The 19,323-nt window shown below is 40.9% G+C and overlaps 1 protein-coding gene across 1 annotated transcript in view; it reads right to left on the bottom strand.

The window, feature by feature from the left end:
• cntn6 (contactin 6) overlaps positions 1-19,323 on the bottom strand; it is a 70,423-nt gene that overhangs the window by 11,486 nt on the left and 39,614 nt on the right. The window contains exons 15-19 of the mRNA XM_085455758.1: positions 18,047-18,205; positions 16,925-17,074; positions 16,228-16,298; positions 15,575-15,809; positions 12,747-12,862 (exon numbers count right to left, since the gene is read on the bottom strand). Coding sequence (XP_085311884.1) covers positions 12,747-12,862; positions 15,575-15,809; positions 16,228-16,298; positions 16,925-17,074; positions 18,047-18,205 — 731 coding nt within the window. The remainder of the gene's footprint in view (positions 1-12,746; positions 12,863-15,574; positions 15,810-16,227; positions 16,299-16,924; positions 17,075-18,046; positions 18,206-19,323) is intronic.

The raw sequence follows: 19,323 nt of genomic DNA on the forward strand, positions 1-19,323 counted from the left end.
TGATACTGTATCAGACAATCAGCAATATCACAAGCAGCAGTGAGAGTGAACAGTACCAGACCTTGTCAGAATCTGTATTCACTGAGAGACTGTTTATGGCCCAAACACAAGACAGGAAAACCAGACAGGGAAATGTCAAACAGATGGTCTGAATGTAGGTACTTATTTAACTGAGTGCACACACGTTTTTTTTTTTTTTTTGATCTTGCTTGGGAGAGGCAGATTAGCAATAGGGCCTGGAGTTGCTGATAACAGATGCATCTAGGGTGTTTTCTCCGACTGAATTTTAATTATAGAAGTCTTTTCAAACACTTGGGAAAAATCTCTGAAATACCTGAGCACAAGAAGTTCACAGTTCTTATAGCACCTCTGCAAAGAATCTAAACACTCACTCAAAGAGGGATCGAAGAAGGCTTAAGCTGTCTTGCTGAATCTTATGCTGTCTAATAGAGACAGTGACAGTGAAATATGTCATACCTGCAACACAAATTGTGGTTGTGTGTGGTAAACATGAACAGTAAGTGCTGCTGATTTTACATTATATTATACATTCCAATACTAGATAACCAAGCAGGACAGGTGCTGTTTGAAAAGGAAAGAGCTGTAACTACAAATTAGGACGCTGTACATCTTTCCTTATCTTAGTATGAAGTTAATTCATAAGAAGTGTCACATTGTATACGTGTGGAAATATCCATCCATCCATCCACTGGAGCACTAGTAGTGACACCGCAAATTTTTGGGAGTGGGGTGGGGGGTGTCACTACACTGATGCAATGCATTTCTATTGATGGCCTCACAATATTCTACTGATTTTGCAGTAACAAAAAAAACAAAAAAATCTAACAATGTGCCAAAATACAATGCCTATACTTTATATTATAAAGGTTTAAGATTAATGCAGCTTCAGGGTCTGAAAAGTGAAACCAATATGGAAGTGCCTGCATTCTTTCTATTGGCCTGTGGGGGTCGACTCCGCTGGTTGCAGAAGTAGATTGCTTGTATAATTATTTACATCATCAAAAATCTTCCTGATGAATTTATGGTTTAAAATATCCAGATATATTACCATTATGGGTAATTCTACTAACTGTATATTAGTATATTTAAGCTTTGTAAAAGTGTGCGGTTTGTCATTTGTGGGTTTTGTTTTTCTTTAACAAATAAAAGATGAACTGTAAAACTTTTTATGGTGCAACGCCGGGCAATTTGACCTGTGGGATCATGCCTATTTGGACACAAAGAAATGTACTATGCCCATTACTTATTCATGCGTACAGTCAGCATATAGGAGGTGCTGATCCTTCTGTCAAGCTGATGCTGGTACACATTTACAAGATCTCTTCCAGGTCAAGGTGATGGGAGCTTGGATATATCTTTGCCCTATACATCTCTCTTACAGACTGCTGACTTGTCTGTGAGACAGACTGTGTCCCATTGAACAAGAAACAAATGTCTTCAAAGGTTTTGCTTGCACTTGACCACAACTTGAAGCAAATAAACATCCCAGTATCTAAAGCTGAGCGACCGTCATCCTCCTCTCAACCACGAGCTGCTTCAGAAGGAGCAGTACATCCCAAGAGCCTCACAACCACTACACTTCAGTGCACACCAACAGTGCTTTGATTACTCCAAAAAAGTAATTATTACACAGAAATATTTTCTTAAAAGTAATCCAGTATGTTACTTAATTAAAGAAAGTAATTTGTTAAAATAATTGTTACATTACTTTAATGTTACTCTGTAAAATGACCTGAAAGGCACTGTCTCAAAATTACCATTAAACAGTATGGCTGCAGTCCCACACACCCTGATGAGGACACGCATATGATCTCTCTGTTAGTATTACACCACGGCTCTCTTAGTAGAACAAAAAGCCGACGTCACAAAGCAAAAAGAAAACGAGCACAAACTGCTCAGCCTGACTGCTCATCAGTTTGTTACCTGCTTACGTTCAGGTTCTGGCTGCTGGGCTGAGGTCGGCATTCACTCAATTTTAACGTTACCCTGGGTTCTCGGCTAGCTTAGCATTAGCATGTTGTCTGTGCCGGGTTTTCTGGAAATCCATCCTATCACAACATCCTACCTGTTGTTTCTGCGTATGAGCACAACATGAAATTAAGCACCAAACCGTCCTACCTTCGTGAATATGAGCTACAAGCATAGTCAAAGGAGCTTGCAAACAAAAGCGTCTGGACTTCTTTAAGTTACTTGAAGACGTTTCACCTCTCATCCGAGAAGCTTCTTCAGTTCTAAGGTCAAATGGTGGGGAGTCCCAGATTTAAACCTGGTGGGAGTATCCCCCCACAGAGGGACAAAAGGACCCCCTGATGACCCTCTAATCGCCTGAGCCAAGGTGTGAAACTGGGTGTGGGTCCCAATCAGCCAGGGTTTCGGGTGAGTTCATTGTGAAACCTGGCCTTATAGACATTGCAGTACTAAAATATTAAAAGAGAATGAAAGACACAATACAAGAGTCCCAAAGCAATGTGCGAATGGCTGTCTTTATCCTGTTTATTGAAAAAGTAAGAGGAGTTTTAAGATTCAAACTATTTTCATCCTTCATCACTGTTGCAAAGTTTAATGTTTTACATAAAACTGAACTAAAAACAGAAATAAGTGGAAACTGTTCGGGGAATCATGTGAATTCCTGAGGTCAGATGGCCCAGGATGTGAGTGGGCGTTAAGGCGTCTGGGGAGGGAACTCAAAACTGGATTATAGATGGCAGACATTTGGTGTCGTAAACCACCGCCTCTGTTCAAAGATGGTCGCTCACAGTGGACATAGATGGCTTCTTTCACTCCTCTTTCAAACCATCTGTCCTCTCTGTCCAAAATGTGAACATTGGCATCCTCGAAAGAGTGTCCTTTATCCTTAAGATGCAGGTGGACTGCTGAGTCTGGGGGGATACTCCCACTAGGTTTAAATCTGGGACACCCCACATTTGACCTTAGAACTGAAGAAGCTTCTTGGATGAGAGGTGAAACGTCTTCAAGCAACTTAAAGAAGTCTAGACGCTTTTCTTTGCAAGCTCCTTTGACTACAATGACCTGGATGACTGAGAACCTTCACAGACAGCTTCAAGCATACTTCGACGGGTAAAATTAAGTGGCAAACCGTCCTATCTTTATGAATATGAGCCAGAAGCATACTCTGATAGGTAAAGTTGCAAACCGTCCTACCTACTTAAAATTTATGCTGGAATTATTGTGTGACAGTAGAAATGTGCATAAACTATGTACAGTTGGACGGTTTTCCAAAGTAGAACCGGTGCTTGCAGAGAGGCAAAGTTGTTACAGTATAATGTTGTTGTTTCGAATGAAGCTCTTAGAAAACCAGCACACCGCAGACCACGGCCTCTCTGTGTGAGGATCTAAACGTATTCTACGCTAGATTCGACACAGCGAACACCACGAGACCGGACAGTGTGCGCACCGCAGATGACGTCAGTACGCACACTGTGTCTGAGGAGGATGTGCGGAAGTGCTTCAGGAAGGTGAACGCACGCAAAGCTACTGGTCCGGACGGGATTCCCGGCCGCGTCCTCAAGTCATGCGCGGCTCAGCTGGTTGGAGTGTTCACGCACATCTTCAACCTTTCCCTCTCTCTGTCTGTAGTCCCAGCCTGCTTCAAAATGGCCACCGTCGTCCCTGTACCCAAATCCTCCACCATCTCCTCATTGAACGACTGGCGACCTGTAGCCCTGACCCCCATTGTAAGCAAATGCTTCGAGAAGCTGGTCAGGGACTTCATCTGCTCTGCACTACCCGACTCACTGGACCCTCTACAGTTCGCATACCGCCACAACAGGTCCACTGATGATGCCATAGCCCTGACACTACATACTGCCCTAGCCCTGACACTACATACTGCCCTGTCACACCTGGAGAAGAGAGACACGTATGTGAGAATGCCGTTTGTAGATTACAGCTCAGCATTCAATACCATCGTTCCCTCAAAGCTGGACAGGAAACTGCAGGATCTAGGACTGAGCAGCTCCCTCTGCAGCTGGATCCTTAGCTTCCTGTCTGACAGACGCCAAGTGGTCAGACTGGGCAGCATCACCTCATCCCCCATCACACTGAACACTGGTGCTCCACAGGGGTGTGTACACAGCAAATCCAGCATGTCCAAATTAACACTGTCGGATTTGATTTCAACACTATTAAAGTGTCTATATGGGTCCACACCATCCATCCATTCGCTTCCGCTTATCCTTTTCAGGGTCGCGGGGGGCGCTGGAGCCTATCCCAGCTGTCATAGGGCGAAAGGCGGGGTACACCCTGGACAGGTCGCCAGTCTGTCGCAGGGCTAACACATAGGGACAGACAACCATTCACACTCACATTCACTCGCACATTCACACCTAGTGACAATTTAGATTAATCAATTAACCTATCCCCACAAGCTGCATGTCTTTGGACGGTGGGAGGAAGCCGGAGTACCCGGAGAGAACCCACGCAAACACGGGGAGAACATGCAAACTCCACACAGAAAGACCCTGGCCTGATGGTGGAATTGAACTCAGGACCTTCTTGCTGTGCGGCAACAGTGCTAACCACCGTGCCACCGTGCTGCCCAGGATATGAGGAGGATGTGCGGTCCACACCAGAGATTGTTAATTTAACTCTTTTTGGAGAGTTGGTACGTTAACTCTGATTTAGTGTTAAACACCAAATCTGTCTGGAGTTGATAATTTAACACTTGGTGTTAAGAGTTTATATATTAACTCTCAAAGAGTATTTTAGTTTAACTACGTAAGAGTTATCTTCTAATTCATTCTAAAAAGCGGGGATTTTACTGTTCTGAACTTCTAGAAATTTCTTTTGGAAATAAACATTTACTAAAAAGATGCAATGGTTTTTGAAAAACATTTATTCTGAACTGTGCACCACAATTTCAAAACATTTTCTGAAAGATGTAACAGTGTACATGTTCTCACTTTCATTAGAATTTTGTTTATCAAAAGGTCTGACATGGTAAATGCAAATAACAGCGTTCTCATCACTTATTTCTTCAATACAATATGCATGTCCTTCATTCATCCCTTTGTGGAACTTCAACGCACTTCTGCTCTCCCCCATATTCCATCTTCACAAGCATATCCTGTGCGGAGATCGAATAAAAATTAGTTGACACTAAATAATGAGACAAATAATCCAGTAAACAATTGCAGCACAGTAAAAAAAAAAAAGGAATCCTCTTTGAGCCATTACTTGTGTAAAGTATTTTCCCAAAAGACAAAGACACAGGCAACAGGTAATACTGAACTAAATGTAAAACCTCAACCTTTTTCATTTTTACCTAAACCGTGTGCACAAAACTCTGGAGGGATCTATGCTAACGTAGAACCCAGTCAGGACGTCTGCTACTGCTGTTTGCTTGTTTTTGTTTTTTTTATGGGCGATCGTTTTCAGGCATCAAGTAGCACCATTATACCAACATTTCACATTCTAGACATTGTTTTAGGTGTATTTGACCAAAAATGTGACTGAAAATTCACATGCAAGCTTTTTTTCAAGGCTGTGGTATTTGCCTGCAAACAATACCTTTCAGCTAGCTAAAACAGAATGTTATGCTATCACCGAGCAACATGGCTAATGCCTTTCACACAGCTTTGTCTCAACTCCAAAGAGCCACAGAAGTAAAAGCTAATAACAATTGAAACAATCTTTGAAAAAATGACTTACCAAGCATGGCAAACAACTCAAATATGTAGAGCAAAATGTTCTGAAACGGCTTCACTTCAGCTTCGATTGGAGCCGTGCTGGGGGCGGAGTCTGTGAATTTACTCTGTTGGTGTCATAGCCCCTCTAGGAGTTCAGAGTTAAGAGGTCAAGAGTTAATGTTTCCATTGTAACACCTCCAGATTTGACAGAGAAACACTCATTTTCAACACTCGATTTTAACTACTATCATTTTACACCTCAGAGTTACATTAAAAGAATGTGACTCTGCTTAGAGTAAAATTAACTCTACTTTTGCAAGGAGACTATTAAAACCAAAAAATTTAACACTTTTGAATTTGCTGTGTACTGAGCCCTCTCCTGTACTCACTCTACACCTACGACTGTACAGCCACTAACAACTCCAACATCATTGTGAAGTTTGTGGACGACACTACAGTGGTGGGTCTTATCACCAATGGTGATGAGACGGCTTACAGGGAGGAGGTCAGCGCCCTGACCCACTGGTGTCAAGACAACCATCTCACCCTCAACGTCGCAAAGACAAAGGAGTTGATAGTGGACTTCCGGAGGTGCAGAGAAGTACACACCCCCATCACCATCAACGGCGCTGCTGTGGAGAGAGTGAGCAGCTTCCGGTTCCTTGGTGTACATCTGGCTGAGGATCTTACGTGGTCAGTACACATAAACAAAACAGTGAAGAAGGCGCAACAGTGCCTCTTCTTTCTCAGGAGACTGAAAAGATTCGGCATGAACCCCCGCATCCTCAGGACCTTCTATCACTGTGCCATTGAGAGCATCCTCACTGGATGCATCACCACCTGGTATGGCAACAGCACCGCCTACAACCACAAAGTTCTCCAGCGAGTAGTGCGGTGCTCTGAACGGATAATTGGAGGTGAGCTTCCCTCCCTCCAAGACATCTACAGGAAGCGCTGCCTGAGGAAAGCGGGGAGGATCATCAAGGACTCCAGTCACCCCAGCCATAAACTGTTCAGACTACTTCCATCAGGAAGGAGGTTCTGCAGCATCCGGTCCCGTACCAGCAGACTGAGAGACAGCTTTTTCCATCAGGCCATCAGACTGCTGAACATGTCACAGACACCTCACCTCCACTACTGGAACTTCAACATTATGCACTCCATACTGTACAGTAATGCCACCGTTTTGCACATATCTCAACTCTGTATATTTTTATATATTTTATTTATTGTTGACTCTATTTAATTTGTAAAATATGTGTATACACACACACACACACACACACACACACACACACACACACACACACACACACACGTAGAAAAACACTTAGTATACACATCCAGAATTTTTTTTTTTTTTTTGCATATACTATTATATATTGTACATATATTTATTAGTTTCAGATTTAGCCATTCGTATATTTTGCCTGTTTATGTTATTGTATTTTGCACAACTCTGTTGCTTGTGAAGCTCGCACACAAGAATTTCACTCGCATGTGCTGTACCAATGTACCTGCACATGTGATGTGACAATAAAAGTGATTTGATTTGATTTGATAGGTTCTGTGATGATCAATAGCCCCTTATCACAGTTGGCATGTTGACCTTTCACAGTAGGAAGGAGCAGGTGCTAATGAACTTAAAGATCTAATATTAAAGTGTAGACACGACAATATGACGGGGATTCAGCATACACAGAGCCCTTTAGCTGAAGCAGCTTTATGGGATTTTGCCATTTGCCATTTCATGTATTTACTTTTATTTACCTTTTGTATGCCATCATAGTTTTAATGATGATGACTATCATTATTAAAAGCATGTTTTGGCATTTTTCAACTTTTGATTGGCAATCATGGAGTTTGCTGAGTTTTTTATTTTTTTATTTTAGGCATTTAACATCTAGAGCTGTAATTTGGACTTGTGCACTTAGACAGTGAAGGCGTGACCAAGTGCTCCTGCTATTTTGGTTCATGCAGCTGAAGCAGGGCTGGACAAAAGTTTGGGTGGAATGGAAGACAAATTGAAGGGTGTGATGATGACTCATTAGCCTCTCAGTCAGTCACATTTCTGCTCTCATACCTTTCAAACTGCTGTTCCAATCAGAAAGGCATAAGAAGAAAATGTTGCTTGGGACTGACCTCAAGTACAAAATGGTGTTGTATAGAAGTGCAGTTAGGTAAGAAGTGATTGTTCTGAATTTTTGGCATACAAATTTAGAGGTACATTTTCATCTTCCTCATCTTATTTTAATGGTTTCTAAGTATTTCTTTAAAGGGGCACATAGAAACCACTTTTCTTTAGCAAAAAGACTGACTTGAAGTGTAGTTGTCATCCTCTAAGCAGACATATAAGATGGCACTTCACTGAAATCAAAGACACTGCTAACATAAGTAGTATTTGTCACCTAACATACATGGAGGGCTCTTTATGTGTGACAGACTGGCAGCTGGTTGTTCCGCTTCAAGACTTGGCCATAAAAACACTAGTTTTTAGTTCACTTCTATTGGGGTTTCTCCTTATTAACCTGACTCCTTAGTTCCCCATCAGTACAAACCTTTGATAAAATAACTCTGAGGAAAGTGCTGCATTTTGGCACCGTGTACGAACAGGATAATATGAATGTGCAAAGCTCTCCAGCTTCACTCCCCCTCTTCCCTCTTTGGCTGTAAAGAGGAACTTGCTGTGGGAGGAACGGGTATCCTCTTCTGGGAGATTAAAGAGCAACTTCAGATGGAGGTTATTTCTGGAATTCCTCCAGAGGACAACAGGTAAAAAGTTTTTAGGCCAATCCAACTATTTTCTGGGACTCTGGAAAAGTAGATGCTTCACTTAATGTCACTATGGTACTTGCAATAAAGACACTTTATTTAAAGCCTGTGAATAAAAGACTACCATCATTTAGTTACTGCCTGATTTTCAAAGAGCAATGATGTGACTTTTCTTTATATGCACCCAATTCAAATTTATATTCACAGTGCTTAGTTAAGGAAGTGCATAATTGCCCTGGAGTTTACAATAATATAGAAGTAAAGGAGCTCTGATGCTACCCAGCAGGTGTAGGATTCACATAGTGTCTACACATTATAAAACCAGCACATTAGCAGAGAACAAGCTACAGCTTGCATTCAGTCTCTTGGGACACGTAACAGTGACATGTAATGGAAAACATTTGACTTGAAGTGTAAAAAATACTGAAAAAACACAGATGAAAGGCCTCCTATGTAGCAACACAGCTGCTAGACTCAGCCACACTGGATGATGCTTTCAAAGCCTGGAGACGCGGTTCCTGTAATAACACCGCAGACAGGGAGGCTGAAGACACACGCACCAAGCAGATCTCTGTCTGTGCATCTGCACTGCTGATTTAAAGATAGTGGCTCTAATTTCTAATTTTTGTTAGATAAACATTTTGTTAGGTTCACATAATGACTTGTATGTGATCAGCTAACAAATAGTTGTTATCATTTTGCATATCTCCTCACCTCTTTACAGCTTATTCTTGTCGTTTTACCCACTTTACTTACTGGTTTAACCACACCACCACCAAACGTGTTCACACCAGACGGCAGACACAAATACTCACTAACATGTAACAGTAGTCCAGCATGCAATAGAATGAATTACATGTTGGTGGTAAAGAACAAAACACAGCTAATAAAGAGTGAATCTAGTTAGCACACAACAGCTAATTTATTAGCTCCACCTAGCTAAACATAATGCAATCTATACTATTTAATGTAAATGTTACTTTGTAAAAAAATATTTCAGAGACCTTTTGATATACTTTTGGCTGCTCACTTACTTCAGATGGCACAGTTTTTACACTGGTTGCCCTTCCTGACACAAACCCTACCATTTATCTTGCGCCCTGAGTCTGGGTTTGTGTCTCCTCCTCCTGTTGTCAAATTGGGTAATTAACATATATACCATGGGGTCACAAGACTTCTTGATACAAAAAATTTATTCATAGGTGTTTCTCTTATTTAGTCCAGCCTCACTGATTTAAACAGGATGGTAAACAGAATTTAAACAGAAGTATCTTTTAGGTGTAACATAACTGATTTAAGCAGCACCACAAACTTTAAACAGATTACACGAAGCCCCTCACTGAATTATAAGAGCACCTGAATATTATGACCTTTATCCAGGGGTAATTTCTAGCAACTACAACTGTTGTTTTAGACCACATTAGCTTTAGCACAGTGCTCCTAATACACTGGCAACTGAGTGTGAGTGATAATAATGTGTCAAGTCCAAAAAAGATTGCAATTGCAATGTGTGTAAGTGTTGTTGCCCTGAGCATTGAAAGGCCGTGGCAGCCCATGGTCTGACCAGCACCAACCAGTAACAAGGCAATGGGATGTATCAGTATAATAACAGTAATGCCACTATGACATTAATAGGCCCCTGGTGCAATCCCACTTTAATTCCCAGTAACCTGAAATAAGCAGAACAACCCACTGCCACTCCAAAGCCATAATAATTTAAACCATAAATCTTCCTCTGGAACGCTGTTGTAGCACAGCCAAAATTAGACTCCAGAGGGGTTTGTACCCAAATGTACAGAGTTTAGGTAAGCACTTGAAAACAAAAGAAACTTTATCGTCCACATGAAGTCAAACCCTAGAAATGCAGGTGGGAAAAGTGCATGTAGTTTTCAGTCAAATGCATGCACATATTTTTCCACCATCAGCTGCTGTTTTTCTCAGTCTAATCAGAAGATTTCTGACCTGACCTGTTACTTCAACCAATCCATGAGTTCCAACTGAGCAGATTTCAGTTGTAACCTTTTATATAGTTCTGAAAGTAAATAACAACACAAACATAAAATAATTCAGTTCCTTAAAGGAAATTCCACTGTGTGATGATCCAAATTATAAGAAGCTGTATTTACTGTATATTCTGCAAGCACTAAAGAAAAACAGCACCGACGGGTGTGATGCTGTAGCATCCCTAAACCGTATGCTTGCTGGAGTTGTGTCAAGCCTTTAAAATTCAAATGATCCTCTAAAACAGCTTTTGAGAGGCAATTTAAGCCCTAAATTAGATTAATTAGAATATATGTCACAAAATCCCAGTAGACGTCTTTAGGAATGGTTTGTCATTGCAAGGCTTAAATATAAATATCTACCCACAGGCTGCTGTTCGGTTTTTCAGATCAAACTGGCCAAGCCAGCTGACAAAAGCAATGCCAAAAAATGTAGATTTTACAGTTAGATAGTTTAACATTGTTCTTTTTTATTTTCCTCCAGCTTGCATTCTGGCTTAGGATGGAGCTTCTGTCCGAAGTAGAGGAATTTGAGTATTTTGGTATATTGGTATCACAGGTAAAGTATTGTCTTGATGCATTCTCAATCATCCAGGAAAGTAAATCTCCAAAAGTTGATTCTGTTCATCTGGACGTAGCGTTTTGTGGGAGAAACGTTTCGTCATTCATCCAAGTGACTTCTTCAGTCTCAGCTGACTGCAGTTTTCCCCAATCTTATAACTGGTACATTTACATAATGACTGAAACCAGCCCACTGAAGGAACAATGGGCTGGGAGGTCAGTTCCTTAATCTTAATTATGCAAATTCTAATGACCATTGATCAACAACCACTGACCAAAACCCACTGATCAAAGACCACTGATCAATGGCCATGAGTACCATTCACAGAGAGTTGGGGAATGGCTGCAATCACAGCATTGTAAGATGGTGAAAGACGTACCCTTAGCCCCTTCCTCGATTCAGAGATGGTCTTTCGCTTTTCACGTAAATAGGAGGTTGTTTGGTTTCCCCGATGTATAAATCCTGGCAATCCTCCTGGCACTTAACATCGTACACTATGTTACTCTGTTTGTGTCGGGGGACCCGATCTTTGGGGTGGACCAGTTTTTTGGTGCAGTGTGTTTTGGGGTTTAAAAGCCTGTTCATAACATTGGGGAAACCTGCAGTCAGCTGAGACTGAAGAAGTCACTTGGATGAGTGACAAAACGTTTCTCCCACAAAACGCTACGTCCAGATGAACAGAATCAACTTCTTGGACAAAGGTAAAGTAGTTTATGAAAGCAATGCTGATCCAAGATCCTATCCTCACCTATGGCTAGGTACTCTGGGTAGTGACTGAAAGAAGGAAAGTGGTTACAAGGGATGGAAATGAGCTCTGTTTAGGATGCCTTATAGGTGCCTCCTAAGTGAGGTGGTTTGGGCATGTCCTACTGGGAGGACGCTCGAGGGCAAACCCAGGACATGCTACAGAAATTACATATGTCAGCTCCTTTGCAATTGCCTCAGTGTCCGTCCAAAAGGAGGCTGGGTATCTCTGCTAAGACTGCTTACCCCGCTGCCTGGACCAAGGTAAACGGTAGAAAATGGATGGATAGTGTTTTTTCTGTTGTCTTTGTGGTTTTTTGGATTATATAATTTGCACATGATCAATAAAACCAGCAGGATCATATAAATTTTATAACTGAGCAGTAAATTTGTACTTGCATAGGCTTCAAATTATAATAAGTTGAATATTTTAAAACATTTCTACTCTTAGGAAGCTGAATATTTCATTGGATTTTCCCGTGTTAAACATGAATATTCTAAGCTGAGTTAAATACCTCTGTCTTGTTTCCAAACATGGAAACCTCTGTCTTATGACAATGTGTGTAGCAAACATTGGCAGCGACCTCAAAGCATCTCTGCAGAGGTTAGGCCACCTGGGTATACACTGCCATGTAAAATATCTGGGGTTTCGGAGACAGTGTTATTTTTATCTAGGTTTACCACAGCTAAATCCCAGGAGAGTGTTTGTTGTACAGGATAGTGATGTATGATGTTCACACATTCTCTTATTTATTTTCTCTCCCTTTTTTCTTAATAGCAGCTCTGAGACAGCCTTGGGTGCAGAGTTCTCTTAGAGACTGTAACAGCTGTCAACAGACCTCTGTGACTCCGGCACACACAGTGTTTTAATGCCAGAATATTTCGACAGCGTCACCATTGGTGGTTATATTCAGATGAGATCAGGTTATTGTGCTGTCAGCCATCTGGGATTAATTTTGTGTCTTTGTTTGAATGTTTCACTTTTCTTTGTTTTCCTACCTCATATGCAACGATCTTCTCACTGTTGGACCTCGGAGGAACTGGTTCCCAGAACACCTCGATCTCAGAGGCTGACACCGCACGGGCCCACGCTCTCGAAGGTGCTTCAGAGGGTTCTGTAAAGGATGGATTGTTATCAACAATGTTCCCTCTAAGCTGCGGCGCGTGTGCATTTGCGCACTGCTGGCACGGTCTCTGCGCACAGAAAATCTGCGTTGCGCACAAAAAAAATCTAACCTGAATTGAAATTAAAATAAATACGTTAACAACTCTGTTTTGCAGTGTTAGTCAGTAAGTGACTGGCTGCTCCAGTATGGGATTAGAACGATGCCACCTTATCCCGTAGTCCAGCCAATGATGCGATTCACATTCGTATATACGCAGCTAATCGACGTCGTTGACAGGCTACGACAGCGTCCTTATGTGCCGACACTGGCGTTTTAGCTAGCAAAGCGGCGTGGCTGATGTGGAGTGAAGCCACGTTAATGACAACGTGTACAACCATTGGAGATGTGAGCAGGACAGACGGAACAATTGACGGAAAAGTGTGGACTTTACACCAGTTTTTAAATTGTGTTGATCGGCCACATAAAACCAGAGTTATGATAAAAATATTTGCAATGTTTGTTTTTTTCCTGAATACTATCGTTGTTTATATTTACTGCAGGAAGAAACGGTAAAAACTGCGTTTTATAAGGAAAACGCTCGAAAGCTCTCTCCACCTGTGAGCAAAGACAAAACCAAAACCCCCAACCTTTCCTATTGGTGGAAAAATGTACCATGTCGACCAATCAAAAAATGATATGGCAACATGGCATTTAGTTGTTAAGAAACGTGGGGGAAGTTTTAGGAGTGACGGCGGTGTTTTGAGATGTGAGAGATTTGCGACATTTAGCGCAAATCTTGTGTAGTTAGTGTGTAGTGTAGTCAATGGCTGTTGTTCTCCTTTATCTCATCGTGGACAGAAATTATTTTTGGAGTGGCACAAATAATCTGTGTGGCATCAGATTTGATGCAGAACAGCTGATTGTTCTGTAAATAGTTTGAAATGTTTATTTAAAAAAACACCTTGGCTGCATTTTTAGGTAAACAGCTGCAAAAAACTTTGTTGTTTGCAAAACTCAGTAACTTTTTTGAAGAAGTAACTATATAATTAATTGCCCAACATTGGTCATTATATTCTGTATTTTGCAGACAGAGAGTTACAGACTCTCTCACAGACCACAGACTCATACTCAAAATACAATTCACAGCTTTATATAAAAAGAAAGAAAGAAAGAAAGTTGTGTTTTCAAAATTGGAGTTCAAGTTATTTTTACTTCCAATAGTGTTAACATGCTACACAGGTCATGAACAAGATTTTTTTTTACATTTTCATTGTAAGTGGGCTAAAGCAGTTAATTAAAAGTAGTCCGACATAAATGTAAATGCTGTAATTTGATTATTTTAATAAACCATGTAACTTGGATGGATTCGATGCTGGCGTGACCACAGTGCACACGTCTGCTGTTGCTCACAGTGGTCCAAGGGACCGCTCAGGGAGTTTGTGTGTTCGCTCAGACACATGAAAAATTAGAGGGAACATTGGTTATTAATGCACATGTTTTTACTTCTACACAATAAAAAATATATTTTTGTCAAATCTTTTGGGAAATCTAAACACAGGTGTAATTCTCTAAGCTACATAAAACATGAGCGTCACTTGATTTTTACCTGTTAACTACAGAACAACAACTGCTGCCTGCTGAGCTACCTGCTCTGAGACTTATTTCTGTACTACTCCATCATCTGTGACTCCGGGCAGACTCTTTTTTTTTTCTTCTTCTTTTCTGTCCCTCTGTTGCAATGATCCTGGACTAGACTAGACAAGAGCATGTCCTCACACTAACGACACACACTTGAACTTACAACTCTCCTAACCTTTGCACCAGTTTGTCTTGTTCCTCGAAAAACCTTGATACCATATCTCATCCCATTTTTTGGTAAACTCAAAGTACAAGTTAATGGAGTCTATAATCATAAATGCACAAAAGCAAAAAACTAAAGACAACGACACAGTTGTTTATGATATTGCCTTTTGTGTGTACCGTATTTTTCGGACTACAAGGCGCATTTAAAATCCTTTAATTTTCTCAAAAATCGACGGTGCGCCTTATGTATGAATTCTGGTTGTGCTTACTGACCTCAAACCGATTTTCTGTGGTACACGGCGCTCAAAAATCTGTCAAAAAATGTTTTAGTACGACTTTGGTAAGCTACGAAGCCGCACCACTTGATGGATTGTCGGAGCATTATGGCTACCATAGTCAGGAGCCTCACAGAGTAATTCGTACTGTGCTTCAGCATAATATTACCGTATTGTGTGTGTATAAGGACCCCAAAATGTCAGCTGTTAAGACACATGTTTACGAAGCAGATTTCCAACTCTATCAGTCACGCAGTAGAACACGGGAACAAGAGCAGCTGTGAAGATGAAGAATTTGATGGATTTGTGGAATGAACTGAAAAAGTGAGTGTATTGTTCTGTATTTTTTGTGTTACAACCGAATGATGCTGAGTTATTGTGAATGAGTTGAATAAAGTTTAACATATTTGACTGTTTTGTTTCGCATAATTTGCCTTATGTATGAAAACAGACCCGTTCATCAACAGTGCGCCCTATAATCCGGTGTGCCTTATGGTCCGAAAAATACAGTAATTGACACAAAATGCGTATTTTACATTGTTATCATACAGTTATCATCAATACACTGTTGTCGTGAAAGCCCTATTTGCAGCTAAAAGCGAAAGGATAAGTATTTATATTTGCAGGACGTGAAGACGCTCACCTTCCTCTGCAGAAAACACTCTAAGAACGCGGCTGAACGGCCCCTCTCCCATATTGTTGTAGACTCCCACTGTCACCTCAAACAGGGATAGGGGTGCGATGCTGTCGTTTCTGTAAATATATCTGGATGCGTCAGGTGATGCCAGCACTGTCTGGATCCAGGTGCTGCTGCCAAGTGGGCGGAAAGCTACAACATAGCCAAAGTCCTCTCCGCTCTGCTGTTCCTCTGGAACTGGCTGAGATGGGGACAGAAAAGTTACGCCTTTGACCCAAACAACTGTGAGCAGAAATTAAATTAGGCAGCTGTAAAAGAGTAAAGCAGTAACAGTGTTTTATGTCTAACAAAGTTTTGAGCAAATCAACGGATCCAGCACCTCTCCGTGCTTTGACCCACATCCAAAAAATGTAAAGCTGTCACCTAATTCTGGATTTACACACGTGTAATTTGCACTGGCTCTGTATCTCCTTGTTGATTTACACAACAGGGGGAGTCAGCAGGCAGCAAATCAGAAAAGCTCTGCCTTTTAATTAAAAGCCATTCCACTGAAGCCAGACTGCTGCAGACGCAGTAACCTGCCAGGATTCCATTCTCATCAAAAGAAGAATACTCTGTCACAATGAATGCCCACTCAGAAATGCCCATGATCCTCTTACCTCCCACATAATAACAAGTTCTCCTCGAGCTCCTCCGCCACCACTCACGTTAATCGGCGCAACCTGGGGAACTAAACAGACACAAAAGGAAACTTGCTCATCCCTCAGTTCTGACTGTTATGTCTGACACAGGTGCAAGAAGTAGTTCAAATAAGGGGATCACAGGCACTATGTGGAGCTTCTGTTTACACAAAATGGGTTAATCACACAGGAGAGGAATTAGGTTTTTGTTGACAGTGGCATTACCACGCGTGTGTGCCGCCGTTATTAGCCGAGTGCCATATGTCAGCCCTGTGCGTGAGGCTCAACGGGAAACTTGTTCCCTTGTGATTCAACCAGCGGGATAGAATTACTCAGCTAACCAGTCAAAAAAAGACTCGCTCACGGCCGTGTCTCGTGGCATGTGCGAGCGGGAGATGCTTCTCTTGATGCAACCACTAATTAAACCCAACACATGCTCCAGAGTGCACAAGAGCTTAGTGCTGATACTTTAAAAAGCATTTTAAAAGTGTAACTCAATTTCCACTCTTCCCGCGTGCGACTGAGTAATCAAAGTAGTGGCATGAAAACATAGAACAGATTTGAAACATCACAGGTAGCACGGACAAAAAGTGGAACTAATCAAACAGTTAAATTACATTTTCCAAGTGGGACTGATTAATTTGTTATGAAGAGAAACAACAAATCGAGAGGGTACCTGCTGCTTTGGTTCGAATCTGTTTTGATGGCGTGCTGGGTTCTCCAACACCAACACTGTTGATTGCCACCACCCTGAATTCATAATCCACCCAGGGGTTCAACTCTTTCACTGTGGCATGCATCATCTGTCCAGGCACAGAATCAGGAACTAGGATTAAAGAATTTAGAATTGACATGTGTTTTGTGTTTTTATGTTTCATGTGTCACATTCACATTTGGTTCCCAGCAAGTATAAGTAGTTCATATACCAATGAAATGCATGGAATGAAACTATGACGTTTACAGTTTAATTACAGCTCGTCAGCATCTCTACAAGCATCATAATTATTGTCGATCGCACAGGTGCATCAGCATCTTGCAATGCTATTTTAAACAGTAACACAACTAGATAACCACAATTAATAAGCTGTTGCGGGACTAAGGATTTTTAGGCTGTATTGCCAAAAGTGGCAAGAAATTCCTGTGAATACCTGATATTTATTTACTTAATGATGGTAAATCAGCCCTCAGTACACGTGCATTTTGATTAGAAAAAATACATTTCAAAGTACAGTGAACAATAGCTCCCCTCCCGGTGGTTCTGAGGGGGACACAGAAGTGCAGCCTGTGTTTTATTTTTGGACAATAAAGTTACAATGGAAAGGTGGTTAATTTTGAAACCAACTAAATATCAGGATATGTCACTTTTATAGATCAGTGAAAGGGCGATGCTACTTATGTGCAAATGATACTGCGTGGAGAAAAATACCAGGAAATATGTAACTATAAAATTCTGTGAGTAAAAAGAATTTTTTGCATTTCTACATCAAGACTTCTTGTTTATTGTGGAGCTATTCACAACTCACTAAACAGCTTCATTCACTGAAAAAGCTGCGAAGCATTTCAGCTTTCCTCTGTTACATGTCATACATGTGAAATGTGTCATAAATGGTTTATATGCACAAACTTTTAATACATCAAAAAAATTGTTTTTAAATATTGTATTTTGTATTTATATCATGCATTGCCTTAATTATGTTCATTTATAATCACCATAAAGAACACTGAATTTTGAACGTTGAATGATAAAAAACACATTCAATAAAAATATAACTGCCTGACGGTGGTGGTGCATTTGTACCTGTCCTCATAGTCTGCCAGCCTATAGAGAAGGGGGTCCTGGCCTGCATCATGTACTTAGTAACAGGGCTGTGGTTGTCAGGTCCAGAGCCCCAAGACAGTTGCACAGTAGTGTCAGTAATGTCAGTCACAACCAGGCCCTCGGGGGGCCCAGGAGGTCCTGCAACAAGAAGAGACACCTGCATCAGCCTCACTGTACGGCAGCAGCCTAAACAAATGAGCTCACGTCAGCTTTGAGACTCCACTGCAGGTGTTATTCATAACCTAGCTAACAGGAGATATAACAGGCTGTGACACCACCATAATTATTACACCGAATATCACAGATCAGTGGGAACGCAGGTTACACTTCTTTTATCAGAGACTGGGGTGTTTTTAATGCTTTAATTGTTAAAAAAAACAAGTACAACAAGAAAACAGTGAGTGAGCTCATCATGAAATCTGACCTATTTAGTTTCTGGAGACATGTATGCCTCACACCAGCAAGAAAAACAACAAAAGAAAGAGAAACAGGTCGCTGAATATTTTTCTTTTAGGAGGTTTGTTTAGCTTTAATACGTAGATACATTTCAAAAATGCCTTTATTCTTTATCACTGGGTTTCACAGATTAGCTGTACAATAGGTTTAAGTAACCTTGTCTTTACATACTTATAAACTAGGACTAGATAATGTATCCATGTTAAGACTAAGGTCCAGAAAAAACAGAGGTAAAATTGTGCATAACATTATATGTTGTCTAGCCCACTGTAAGTAGGTGTACCTACTTACATTATGATACGTTTTTATCTCTATGAAGATATGTTGCATGGCCGAGACCCTTGGATGAGTTTTTCAGTAAAGATTTCATTTTACAAGTTTTGTGTAGTAGAATGAGCTTATTTTGCTCAATAGGGATTTTCTGTCTGAGGGAGGTTCAGTGTTTTTTGCTAAGTGAAAGTAAGTGAAGTAATAATAACAAAAGACAACATTAATTACCAAGGATTTGGGAAAAAGGCAGATTTTTCAGTTGGTTTCTCACTAAAATCAGGGAACGCAGCAACATGGGATTTCCTGCTAAGCCCTGCAAATCTGCAAAAGTAGCGCTGTGCTCTCAATGCGACTAACTACTTCTGTAGGAAGATGATTGAGCATCGACAACACTGGTTTTGGATTATGCATATAAAAACACAATATGGAAAACCTGCATAATCTATATTGGTGGCAGACTCTTTATTACCTGCATTGTTAATCTGAACGTCTCAGATTATCCCAGACCATTCTTTCTACGCCTAGTCTAA

This window comes from Copadichromis virginalis, linkage group LG5, assembly GCF_057382275.1.
Source record: "Copadichromis virginalis isolate Kocher_CV1m ecotype Utaka linkage group LG5, C_Virginalis_male_GT1.1, whole genome shotgun sequence".
Taxonomy (NCBI): domain Eukaryota; kingdom Metazoa; phylum Chordata; class Actinopteri; order Cichliformes; family Cichlidae; genus Copadichromis; species Copadichromis virginalis.